At 35.6% G+C, this 13,994-nt stretch overlaps 1 protein-coding gene across 4 annotated transcripts in view; it reads right to left on the bottom strand.

Moving 5' to 3' along the window:
- The window catches only part of HERC4 (HECT and RLD domain containing E3 ubiquitin protein ligase 4), a 140,426-nt gene that overhangs the window by 91,226 nt on the left and 35,206 nt on the right, over nt 1-13,994 (bottom strand). For all 4 annotated transcript variants that reach the window (XR_007513508.1, XM_049855993.1, XM_049855994.1 and 1 more), the window contains 4 exons: nt 12,057-12,216; nt 6,055-6,131; nt 1,046-1,267; nt 35-126 (listed from right to left, as the gene is read on the bottom strand). Coding sequence is in view for 3 of the 4 variants with exons in the window: in XM_049855993.1 (XP_049711950.1) it covers nt 35-126; nt 1,046-1,267; nt 6,055-6,131; nt 12,057-12,216 (551 nt within the window). In the remaining variant the exon portion in view is untranslated. The remainder of the gene's footprint in view (nt 1-34; nt 127-1,045; nt 1,268-6,054; nt 6,132-12,056; nt 12,217-13,994) is intronic.

The following is a 13,994-nucleotide window of genomic DNA, read 5'->3' as shown; positions in this document are numbered from 1 at the left end:
CAATAATAATAAACAAGTTTTAGAAGTACAATACCTTGGTTAGAGCAGCAGTATGATCTTCTCCACAACAAATATAAACTATTTTCTGAGATCTTAGTGACTTCAGCAAATTGGGAACATACCTATCTGAAAATTCCAACAAGAGACATTAACGGTATTCTTTAAACGAACTCTTCCAAAACGTGTTTCCTCTACAGCTTTCCAAGCTAAGTAGACAATGATGAGTAAACAATTTTAACTATAATTCACAGATTTTGTGGTACAAGCCTACTAAGCTGGGTTCCCAGGTTTGTCTATTCACATTACTGTATTAAAGGAAAGATATATAATGTCCTAAAATCTGACGTTTTTCGTAGGCAGAACAAAATATTCTTTAATTTTTACTGGAAGTATTATTTGCTTATCATTACCAACTGTTATTAGATCAACAACTCATTTTTGTCATCTTACTCATTAAAATTACGATGAACTTTATGAAACGGCAGTTTTTATTGGTCTGATATTGGCACTCAACCTAATGAAGCTATGAAAAATCAGCTCCAAGATCCCAAATTGTTACAAGTAGTTATAATTTTTTTTTAATTCATAATGTTTATTTTCAGAACTCTAGCATCAGTGTTAAAAGTGAAGCCTAACCAAAGATTAGTTTAATGACTCAGAGTATTTAAATTATTCCTTTTAAAAAACTCAGGTTAAAGCTTAATGTTACTTTCCCAGAATAATTCCACAGCTTCTTTGCACTGATGGTAGCCAATAATGTTAACAACTCTAGTTACCAATGTGAAGAAATGTTTTCCAATTTTCTTTTAATGAACATCTAGACATATGTAAGTTTATTTTCAAAAAAAAAGGATTTTTTTTTGCCTTCCCACCCATCCCCCCGGCCAAATATCATCAAATGAAAAATTTCTATTAACATCTCATCACCCACCACCCAACCATGAAGATTTGGGTTCACTTCTCTCTGACACTAAGAATCACTGCTCCATTTCAAAAGATCGCCTCTTTTAGAAAATACATTTAACTGTATATAACAAGAACCTACCGTTTTCATCATTAAGACCTAGTTGACCAAATTTGTTGCGTCCCCACCCAAAGATAGCTCCAGAAAGGGTGAGGACAAAACTATGGGCTCCTCCTGCTGCAACCTGCATGAAAGGGATTCCAAGCAAAGACTTCAGCAGTTTTGGTGAAGCCTGCTTTTTACAGTCAAGGCCTAAACCCAACTGGCCATATTTATTCTGTCCCCAACAGAAGACTTCACTTGCTGTAAAACAAAAATCATAAAATTAACCATTTTTCTCACACACAAAAAAATTTCATTTGAAGTTCCTCAATTATTTTGGGACATTATTCTTCTCATCAGATGCACACTCTTTTTAGCAATTAAGTTTATTTTTTATATGCAAACATACTACCTAGAAGAACATTACGTATTAGTGTATTTTAAATCTGACCAACTATACTAACCAATAAGGAGCCCTGATGGGGCAGTGGTTAAGCACTTACTGCTAACCAAAAGGTCAGTGGTTCAAACCCACCAGCTGCTCTATGGAAGAAAGATATGGCAGTCTGCTTCTGCAAAGATTACAGCCTTGGAAACCCTATGCGGCAGTTCTACTCTGTCCCTAGGTGGACTCAACAACAATGGGTTAGGTTTGGGGTTTGGGATACTGACCAATGAGTGAGTCACATAACTGGTGGTAAACTCATTTCCTTATGCTCCTGAAAAAAGGACTGTCTCTCTTTAATACTCCTCAAGCCTTTTATTCTGTATTTTCTCCCAAGAGGACTTATCCAAGCTCCAAACTTCAGTTATCAACCATACACTGATGTTTACAATTTTATCACTAGCCCAGACCTCTCCTCTCACCAATAAATCCATTTAACCAATTGTTTACCTCACATTTACACTTATATGTTTCAAAGGCACTTCCAACGCAGCGTGCCCCAAAGTGAATTCATGACCCCCCTTCTCCACTTCCCATACTTGGACCTCTTCTCAGTGTTCCCCATCTCAGTAAATGGGATCATAACTGATCCTGCAGCACAAGCATAAACCTAGAGAATCATTCTTAATATGCCTCTCCTCTTACCTTATAGGCATCCAATCCATCACCAAGTTATACATAGTTTGCTCTCCAAAGAAAAATATGACATGAATAGATTCACTCACCATCTCATCTGGTTCCTATAATGGTTTTCCCTGCTGTCACTTTTATTCGCTCATTGCTGCCCTATTTTGCAACTTTACACATAATTTATTTTTATCAAACTCATAAATGATGCCCTGCCTTTTAAAAACTCATGTTACATGGTGCCTGGCTACCACCAATGACCACTCTGACAGGGAACACAACACAGAGCCCCTGACAGAGGAAGAGAAAAGTGTGCAGCTGAACTCAAATTCATGTAAAAGGACCAGACTTAATGGTCTTACTGAGGCTGAAGGAACCCCTGAAGCCATGGCCCCTAGACGCTCTGGTAACTCAGAACTAAAACCATTCCCAAAGCCCACTCATCAGACAAAGATTAGACTGGACTACAAGACATAAAAGAATACTCGTGAAGAGTGTGCTTCTCAGTTCAAGCAGATACACAAGATCAAATGGGCAGCTCCTGCCCAGAGGCAGGATGAGAAGGCAGGAAGGGACAGAAGCTGGCTGGATGAACATGGGAAATCTGGGACGGAAAGGAGGAGTGTGCTGTCACATTATAGGGATTGCAACTACTGTCACATAAGAATGTATATAAATTTTTGTATGAGAAATTAACTTGAGCTGTAAACTTTCACCTAAAGCACTATAAAACAAGAAAAGAATTCATACTACAAACTAGTACACACTTAAAAGTAAATTTCCCTACAAAATTAGATCCCCGGTCCCCTAAGTCTCTTATCAGTTACTGGCATATCCTTCCAGAAATGTTCTATGCACATATAAGTAAACATTTGTATATACGCAAAGAAGAATTTAGAAAACTGCAGATTTGATAACGTTGCTCACTGGCAAAAAAAACACGTCAGTGCCTTTTCAACGCTCCTAGGATAAGTAAGTATGTTTAATAAGGCCTATAAGGCCCTGTATAACCTACTTGTATTTCCAATCTCATTTCACTCACTATACTCCCTCACTCACTATATTCTGGCCACACTTGAATTCCTTTACATTCTCCAAAGCTCATTTCTCAGACACTTGTTTACTCTGCCTAAACCTTCTCACCTTTGTCTAGTTCACTTCTACTTTTTTCTTGTAGGAAGTCTTCCTTGGTTTCCCAGATTAAGTCCAGTTCCCCTGTTACATGTTCTAAATACCCTAAACTTTTTCTTTAATGCCCTTATCATCGTAAATAATTACACAGCTATTTGTGTGACTATACCATGAAGGCCAGTAGTGTATTACCACGGTATACCCAGTCCATAACATAGTGTACCTAGTTTATACTAAGTGCTCAGAAACTGTTAAATGAGTAAAATACTGCCTAAAGCATGAAGCTGTAGGAGGCAAAAAATACTTCAGGTCAAAATGCAAAACTGCTACCATCAGCAAAATTTGGGGGTTGGAATTTATACAGGTTCTATTTACCAAAACGTCGAAAGAGGAGTTGGCAAAGCAACAACAAAGAATACAGAGGGGTGCCGGTTTCCCCAATGCCTATAAACCAAACCAAACCCAATGCCGTTGAGTCGATTCCAACTCATAGTGACCCTATAGGACAGAGTAGAACTGCCCCACAGAGTTTCCATGGAGCGCCTGATGGATTGGAACTGCCGACGTCTTGGTTAGGAGCCGTAGCACTTAACCATTACGCCACCAGGGTTCCAATGCCTATAGAGGAGTTCACGTTCCTTAATATGGCATTTAAAGGCCCTCGTAACAGATTTCTTTCTACTTCAGCCTCAATTCTTACTGTCTCCTACATCTTCCCAGTACCCACATAAAACTACATGCCAACACCCAAACACACCAAACACTTTCTTGACTCTCTTTACTAGTACTACCCCCTTAGCTACTTCTCAACGTTTTCTCTTAGTTACTTCTCAACACGTCTCCAATTCTTAATAAAATCACTCATCTTTCAAGACTTGAATCAAATACCAATTCCTTACTGTTAACAATTCTATTGACTGCAACTAATTATATCTTTTTCTTCATTTCCACAGCAGTTTACATTTACCTTGACCAAAACAGTATTTTTTCTCCTGAAACTATAGTTATTTGTGTATCTGCCTCTTCCACTACAGAATATGCTCCTTAAAATTGTCTTTTAATTTAACTGTACTTCCCCACAGCTCTAGCCTCGTGTTTTATTCACAGTAAATTTACTAGAAGTTTATTGAATTAAAAAATAATAACAGACGGTACACAATACTGGGGAAACCAGCACAACCTGTACAAGGCAAGGCCACAGTAGCTCCATAGATACATCCAAACTCCCTGAAAGACCGAACTGCTGGGCTGAGGGCTGTGGAGACCACGGTCTCAGGGAACATCTAGCTCAACTGGCATAACAGAGTTTAAAAACAATATGTTCTACCTTCTACTTTGGTAAGTAGCGTCTGGGGTCCTAAAAGCCTGTGAACGGCCACCTAGGATACTCCACTGGTCTTACTCCTTCGGAAGCAAGGAAGAATGAAGAAAACTAAAGACACGAGGGAAAGGTTAGTCCAAAGGACTCATGGACCACATCTACGACGACTTCCACCAGACTGAGTCTAGTACAACTAGATGGTGCCCAGCTACCACCACTGACTGCTCTGACAGGGATCACAACAGAAGGTTCCAGAGAGAGCTAGAGAAAAATGTAGAACAAAATTCTAACTCAAAAAGGAAGACCAGACTTGCTGGCCTGACAGAGGCTGGAGAAACCCTGAGAATATGGGCCCCAGACAGCCTTTCAGCTCAGTAATGAGGTCACTCCTGAGGTTCACCCTTCAGCCAAAGATTGAACAGGCCCATGAAACAAAACAAGACTAAAGGGGCACACCAGCCCTGGGGCAGGGACTGGAAGGTAGGAGGGAACAGGAAAGCTGGTAATTTAAGGAACCTGGGGTTGAGCAGGGACAGTGCTGACATGTCGTGGGGCTGTTAACCAATGTCATACAACAATGTGTATACTATTTGATGAGAAACTAGTTTGTTCTGTAAACCTGCATCTAAAGTTCAATCAAAAAGGAAAAAAATAATAACAAAGCCAATGGGACTTATTTGTTAAAATGATTTAAAAAATGAAAAATGTGGTAGGTTTTTTAATAACACACATTCCAGTCCTTAGCTGGCATATGAAGAAGCTGAGTCAACAGAGAGGAAAGCAAACAAAGCTAATAGGTTGCTTAGCTATCTTCTCTGTCCTTATTTATAAAATATCTATTTCTGAAATTAAATGAGATTTGGAAAGCTGCAATCTTCCTGACCAATATGAGAACAGACTTTAGCAGACTCATACTAGCAACAATTAAAAATGGAATTCAAAATATGACATCATTCATAATAACAACAATAAACATCAACCCTGCCCCCCCTCACCCCCCGCCCCCCACCCCGCCATTGAGTCGATTCTGACTCATAGCAACCCTGTAGGACAGAGCAGAACTGCTCAATACGGTTTCCAAGGAGCAGCTGGTAGATTTAAACTGCCGACCTTCTGGTTAGCAGCCATAGCTCATAACAGCTGCACTATCAGTGCTCCAAAAACATCAAATACCTAGGGAAAAATCTAATAAAAGATGTGTAAGACCTCTCCACATTAAAAAAAAAAAAAAAAAAATCCTACTGAGAAAAATTAAAAGGGCGCTTAAATGAACAAATACAGCATTTTCAAGAATTGAAGGACTCAACACTGTAAAGATTCTCCTCAAATTGATTTACAGAAGCAATGTAATCCCAATCAAAATCCCAGCAGTTTTTTTGTCTGTGAAAATTGATAAGCTAATTCTAAAATTTATTTGGAAATTTAAAGGATCAAGCGGAAAAACAAAATTGGAAGACTTTCTGCTCATTTAAAATATCATGTAATAAAACTGAAAAAGGGAAGGAAAATAAAAACAACACTTACCTTTAGAGAGTGCAAGTGAATGACAGTAACCACAAGCAACCTGTACTATCTGGATATCCGCCAAACTTTTAATATTTCTGGAAAAAAAGAACAGAGATCAGGATCAGTTAATTCCATTGAACCCATCGATCTCGAATGCCTAATCGATAAAACTATATATTGACCATCTACTACATGAAAGTGTCTTCTACTGACCTAGCAGGTCATGCTGTTTTTCTCACAGAAGCCCAATTTACCAAAAATGTATGTTAAAAGCAAAGTAAACAAATCAACAAACAAGATCTAGATGTGGAAAGAAAAAAAAAAAAAATTAAGAGGTGTGGTGAGAACACACCTTGAAAAAACACTAAGCAAAGTGAACTATGCTCACACTTCCAGTACTTCTGAGAATGCTCTCATAATCCAGATGTTTTCTTTTATTATCAAAATTAAACAAAATAAAACTTTAGCTTAAAATCTGAAACTATGCAATATATTTGTGAAACAAATGTATATCACCTAGCATGTCTAAAATCGTTGTTCTGCCTATTTTAATGTATGTCCTCCTCTATAAAGGTCCTTAAGTACGGATGGGGATTCCTATAACGTTGTTCACAATTTACAAATGGTGAAACATATTCCTCTTAGGCTACCCTTTCACTTTACATCTAAATTAGTGAGACTCAATTTTAGTAGGAAATTTAATCAATTCACATTTATTTTAATCACTGATATATTCAGTCTTATTTTTGCCATTTTCTGTTTTCTCCTTATATTTTTGCAGTTCCTTGTTTTTCCCATCCTGAATTTTGCTTAATTGCAATGCAATTCTAAAGGTTAATTTGTAAAACATTATAAAAATCAAGTAACTTTCTGTGTAGTTATCATCCTATGTTCTTATGGAGTTCCCCTTCTCCTAGTCATTCTATTGTTCTTTCTGAATTTTTTTTCAAGGAAAAAGGAGGGGGAGGGACATAATGTTTCTTATTTCCCTTTACCTGATACTGCCACCTGACCTGATTCTGCCATATGGGAGTCCGGAGCAAGTTCTGACCAGAGTGTCAATACCCATGATTTTCAGGAGGCAGCTTCAGCAAATCAAATTTTCAGCAGGAGAAAGGAGAGTTACTCTAATTCTGTATTGTTGTACTAAAAATATTTTTATTTAGTGGATTTATGTTCCTAACTACAAAATCTGAGTTGTACTGTTACAATTAACAGGATTCAACTGCATCTGCACCTTCAAATTTTCAAACATAACAAAATGCCATTTTTCTACAATTAACAAAATCAAGCACTGGCAAGGGAAAACTATCTAGGAATTAAAGATACATGGATATAAATACCTGTGCTGAAGTTCCTAAACATTTACCGTGACTGCTTATGCACACTAGGTACACATATATTGACCAGCAAATTATAACATTATTAAAAAAAAAAAAAAACTATTCTAAGTATCAAATCTAATTTGCAAGACTAAGGCATTTTAAAATGCTACATTCTTATAGCACTCTATATTTTTTCTTCACAGCATTTATCACTATTAATTACTAATTTAATTATTCACTGAATATTTGTTTTCTTTGCTAAACAATAAATTCTGTGAAGGCAGAGACTATGTGTCTTATTCCTGTGGAATCCCTAGTACCGACCATCCAATACCGCCCCGTTGCCATTGTGTCAATTTCAACTCATAGCAAATCCTATAGGACAGAGTAGAACTGCCCCAAAGGGTTTCCAAGGAGCACCTGGTGGATTCAAACTGCTGATCTTTTGGTTAGCAGCCAATCTCTTTAACCACTGAGCCACCAGGGCTCCAGAACCCACCAGGTGTCTGACAAGTAGTCTACACTGTTAAAGGATAAATGAATTTGTAAAGCCTTGGAGGCTTTAATATTAAACTAGTTATAAAGTCTGCCAAAAACTTCTAAATTTGCACTGCAATTTACATTCAGTGCCTCTCCTTTCAAAAATAATATCACAAGGCTTGGACTATAACATAAATGCTCATTTCTTTAGTCATATACAGAATGGCTGTACTATTTATTACAGAAACAAGGAAAGAGATTCTTGTGTGTCATTACTATAATAAAAAATCTTTCTCCTTTCATCTTCATGTAGATTTATTAATACACTGAGAACCGGGAGGGAGGTTGGTTTGTTTTGTTTTTTTTTAGCTTTTGCTAATTTAAAAAGAAAAAAGTTCTGTGCCTGTAAAACTTAATTTATACCAAATAGGTTTTCCATGTTCCATTTTTCCTAAAGAGGTAACAAAGTAGAAAATACTTAACGAAAGAGAATTTTGTGGAATTCATCAAAAGTAAGCCCTTTTTTTCATGGAAAAAAAGATAATTTAAATGTTTATGGTTTTCAATTTTAAAAAGGATTCAAATGCACTTAACTGAAAAGCAAACTAAGTCAATAAATTTTGTTTTAAAAAAATATACTTAACACATGAAGATTGCTAACTAATTAAATCTACGAAAAGAAAATCAGTATTCAGATCTCTAGAGCAAACATTTTATACTGTTTATATGTAAGATAACTTCCTACAATTTGGAGTATGTCAAAACATTTCAAATGGCTATGACATCAATAAAATGCTTCATTGTAAAGGACTAAATCATTTCTTGGCTGAATTTTGAAAACTCTTTTATATCTGTAAGAAAACAATGAATCTGGAAATATACATATCCCTCCCCTGGGAAGTCTGACAAAACACATGAATTGTGAATATATGCACTATTGCATTCTTCTAATTTTCAACTTCATATGTCATAGGCAGAAACCAGGTGATGCCACTTGTGTTTCTGAAGATAAAATTCCAACAACTAATGTTAACAAAGCCTAGTGAAAAGGTTACATTTAAATTAAAAATTTGAGGAACTAAAACATTAAATATTTGCCAATAAAATGAAATTGACAATTTTCTATGTCTCAGTTAAGTCATCACCTTCCTAATCATTAAAAAAAAAGTTTTTAACATCAACTCCTTTTTTAATTTTGAAAAATTTAGGTTAACAACTGATCTAGTCTCCATCATTAAGAAACTCTTTAATTTTTCTTTTTAGTATAAAATGAATTTTCAGGTGCTAAAACTAGGGAGAAATGATAACATGTTTAAAATTGGGTGAAGTCAAGAAAATAAATTTCAATTCAAACATGTTTAACTAGTTCCTACAGTCCAGAAATAGCTGTCTATCACCCTATTACAAATTTTTTACTACATCCCTTGAAAAAACAGAATTTTAAAAAATAAACTAAAACTTTATTGCTAACAATTGTTTCTCAAAGGTTTAGAGTGGAAAATATGTATTCCCACTTGCATTAAGGTAAAAGCTAGTAAAATCAGGCTTAACTCTTTTTATAAAAGTATAAAATACATCTTACATTAAAAAAAATGTAGATCTAGAGGCCACTGATACTGAATCATGTCTTTTCCCAAGTAGTAGTGGTTTCAAAACAAAATCAGAACTAAGCAAAAATTAATTGTCGAACTATTAAGAGATTCTGATATAACTTATTTATTAATAATTTCACATTCTTTTTAAATTTATTTCTTAAATTCTATACTCTTATCTACTGGCATAAAAATGGATTTTCTTATCATGAAAGTACTGCCTAACGTGAATCTTCACTTTTCTGATTATTCTTATGAAAATCTACAATCACTAAATTTTAGAAAACTACAGATATTTGAGTTTCCTCCTGTCTTCTGTACATGTTTTATTAACAATATATGTGAAGCTTACAAAGCTGATGACATCTCTAAGCACCCCGGGAAAGGCCTTACACCTAAAAATGATTTGGCACTGAAATTAACAAACAAAAGAAAATCACCAGTACTGTCTTTGATAAAAGTGTGTTTCTACTGAAACAGTAAATCAACTTAAAAAAAAATGAAAGTATCAGTGAAAACTATGTATTTGTCACAACAAATCAGAAAAACCCATTATATTTTGAAGAACTGAGAAGGCTGAAGAGCAGAAATGGCTTAATACACAGCTTAAAGCTAAAACAGATGTTTAGGAAACACAAAAACAAGAAGCTTAAACCAGAAGACTCAAATAAGATCTGACCCAGGTCCCCATCTAGGCTCATAAAATAGTGACGTCACAAATATATAATTTATTATTGGGTTACCTTCAAATAAAAACTTCATATAATAAAAATGTTCCCTTAAAATTACCTTTGTTTCTAATTACTAATTCATCTACGTATTACAAACTGACTGAAATCCCTTATACTGAAAATGAACAGCAATGAAATTTAAGCATGAGAATTAACAGAGCAATGGATTAAAAACAAGGGAAATTAGAAAGCTTTGCCATGAATCATGGTTTTGGGAATACTGACTTAGAAGATATAACATGTTAAGTCCCTTTTCAAACCTAAAAATACACAAAAATTTTAAAATCTTAAAAACACCTTTCTACAACCAAAATTACTCATGAGAAGAAGTGAAAGCAGTACAAGGGCATATCAAAGGTGAGGCCACTGTGTTACTATGAATGTTATACATTATCTAGCCAATAACCACCTGGTTACAAATTTTCTGAAAGAAATCAAAATTAAACTAACTAAAAATATTCAGTTGACTTAGCTTAAGGAATACCTCCCTCCAACACCATCAAGAGACATCAAAAGCATACTGAGAATTATGTTGAACTCTCCTTACAGAAAAAGACAAAGACAAAGAGAAGAAAATTATTTATTTTAGGAGTTTTTGTGGAATTTGGTTTTAAGTCCAATAAGGGAAACATGTGGACTGATATACCCAAAAGTTTCGATAGGTCATTAATAGAACAAATGTAAAATATCAAATTAAAGATGGAAGTCACTTTTAATATATCAGAACAAAGTCAATGCTTTAAATGTATACTTAAAGTTTTTCAACAAACACGCATGAGGGACCAAAACAAAAAAAAAAAAACCTGCTGCCTTTGAGTCGATTCTGACTCACAGCAACCCTATAGGACAGAGCAGAACTGCCCCATGGAAACACATGAGGAAAGGTAATAGTATTACCGAAGGAACCAGCTGCCTTTCCCATTAAAAAACTCATTTTTAAGAATGATGAGAGCTCCTGATGTGAAGTACATTAGCTTCTCTCCTCCATTTTCTTATTCTAGTAGCTACAACCTATTTCTTAAACCAAAACAAATATATCGATGTTAATTCAAAAATAAAACACATTAAGTGTATGTAAAAAATGTCACCTGGAATAAATCTAAAATTAGTTTAAGGATACCCTGGTTTCCTGGAGAGTTCTCTTTTGTCCCTATAACTATTGCTTGCAAGAAAGAACAAAAGAGTTTAAGGAGGCAAGAACTTGTTTAATTTAAAAAACTAAACATAATTTAGTGCACTACTTATGTATCTAAAAGAAACTGGACACTTCTCTTTAAATTTTTACTTAGGTATGCTCTTGTTCTCATAGTTCTTAATATTAAAACAATGACTATGCCCTCAGTAAATCTGTAAGCCTACAACATCGATAAGAAATTGCTTGTTTTTAGTTCTATAAGCTAATGGTTAACATAAATTAAATCACGGTCACTGCTGTGCAAAAAAGTAGAAAGTGACTGAATTCTTTTTATATCAAGCATGTTAGACTGCCATGTTCAATAAAACCAATAAAGACTTTTAAAAAGTTAGAAAAAAAATGCAACCAATATTTAATGAATATTTTAATGGCTAGGGTACTCAAAATACAACAATATTTTAAATCGGTCAAACCCTCCTGAACATTTCAGCATAAGAAAATTTACCATAAAGTGGGTTTTACCTATGCCTTTTCTTTACAAGCATAAATATAAATTCTACTGGTTTTAGAGAAAATATTAAGTATATCAAAAATACTACTCAACCAAAGACAATAACCTACCTAGTGAACTACTAAAGAACTAAAAGGGAAAAAATAATTAGATGTCAATTCTTAAATGCCCACATTAAGCAGAACGATTTAGATCAACAAATTTATTATAAGTCTGTTAAGACCTCTTTTTGGTCACCTTTGTTACCTGGGTACTCTGATACATTCCTCTGATCCTAGCAGGCCAAGTTGTCCATCAGAATCAAGACCCCAAGCATACACCTGGCCCTTGTCATTTAGTGCTAACGTATGAGCTTCTCCACATGAAACAGCTACAATATTTTGGGCATCCAGGGCAACAACCTGCTCTACAAAAATCAAGAAGAGAAAAATTACACTCTAGTTTTGAACTTCAAATGAGAATAAAACATATTAAGTCCTCATTTTGTGCAAAAAAGTTTAGGGAATATTTAAATACACATAAATACAACTTTAGTTATTCTGAAAAATCTAGCAAATATGTTGTATACATAATTCTCCTTATGGTAAATACAGATAAACACACTGTAGGAAGTAATCAACCCAGTATATTAAGTGACCTGAACATGCTGGGGAAGAAGTTAAGAGTTCATAAAGATTCTCCAAGAAAGTACTCTGTATTCAAAGCCATTACCACTAGAGGGAGGAGACAAGACTTCACCTGAAAGAGGGATCATTTAAATAATCTGGGCTATTTGCTTTTTTAAAACAATAAAATTATAGTTGCCACATATGAATTGGAGTTGACAGCAACCACCAACAACAGTGATGAAATTAATGAAGTAACTTGAATCTGGTGATTTCTGATAGAAAACATCTGCTGGATATGCTGAGTACTAAAAAGCAGAATATGGCCAAAACTGATAGGTTCTAGTTTATGGACTGCCATTTAATAACAAAAGATATAAAAACTTCAGATGTTGTTAAAATGCATTCAAGTTTTAAATCAGAAACTTTTTTTTTTTTAATAATTTTTATTGTGCTTTAAGAGAAAGTTTACAAATCAAGTCAGTCTGTCACATATAAGCTTATATGCACCTTACTCCATACTCCCACTTACTCTCTCCCTAATGAGTCAGCCCACTCCCTCCTTCCAGTCTCTCCTTTCGCACCGGTTTTGCCAGTTTCTAACCCTCTCTACCCTCCCATCTCCCCTCCAGACAGGAGATGCCAACACAGTCTCAAGTGTCCACCTGATACAAGTAGCTCACTCTTCATCAGCATGTCTCTCCAACCCACTGTCCAGTCCCTTCCACGTCTGATGAGTAGTCTTCGGGAATGGTTCCTGTCCTGGGCCAACAGAAGGTTTGGGGACCATGACCGCCGGGATTCTTCTAGTCTCAGTCAGACCATTAAGTCTGGTCTTTTTATGAGAATTTGGGGTCTGCATCCCACTGTTCTCCTGCTCCCTCAGGAATTCTCTGTTGTGTTCCCTGTCAGGGCAGTCATGGGTTGTGGCCGGGCACCATCTAGTTCTTCTGGTCTCAGGATGATGTAAGTCTCTGGTTCATGTGGCCCTTTCTGTCTCGGACTCATAGTTATCGTGTGACCTTGGTGTTCTTCATTCTCCTTTGATCCAGATGGGTTGAGACCAGAAACTATTTTTAAAATATTGGCTCTTCATAAGACTGTGAGTAAACCAAAAAACCCACTGCCATCGAGTCGATTCCGACTCACAGCGACCCTATAGGACAGAGTAGAATTGCCCCATAGAGTTTCCAAGGAGTGCCTGGCGGATTTGAACTGCTGACCTCTTGGTTAGCAGCCGTAGCACTTAACCACTACGCCACCAGGGTTTCAGTAAGTTACTGACAAATCAGTAAGGGAAGTAAAATTGTTTCTTTAGTCTCCTTAAGACGTGCAACGTCCATCACGATTTTTTACTAGTACCCCTACAAGTTGTTTTTTAAGATGCCACTTAAAATGAACTTTTTTTTTTTTTTTTTTTGCTTAATCAGAAAGCTATTACTGTCTTCAATAAACCTGAAAACCACATGTTGAGGTGTGATTAAAATGGCCAATCAGGGTTTCTTTACAAGCACATTTTGGGTCAATTTACAAATGCAGCTGTTTAATAATGAAAACAACCACATTAAGGAGGTTGGAA

This window comes from Elephas maximus, chromosome 16 (genome assembly GCF_024166365.1).
Source record: "Elephas maximus indicus isolate mEleMax1 chromosome 16, mEleMax1 primary haplotype, whole genome shotgun sequence".
NCBI classification, from domain to species: Eukaryota; Metazoa; Chordata; class Mammalia; order Proboscidea; family Elephantidae; genus Elephas; species Elephas maximus.
The sequence above is the reverse complement of the archived record's forward strand: the minus strand, read 5'-3'. Positions and strand labels throughout refer to the sequence as shown.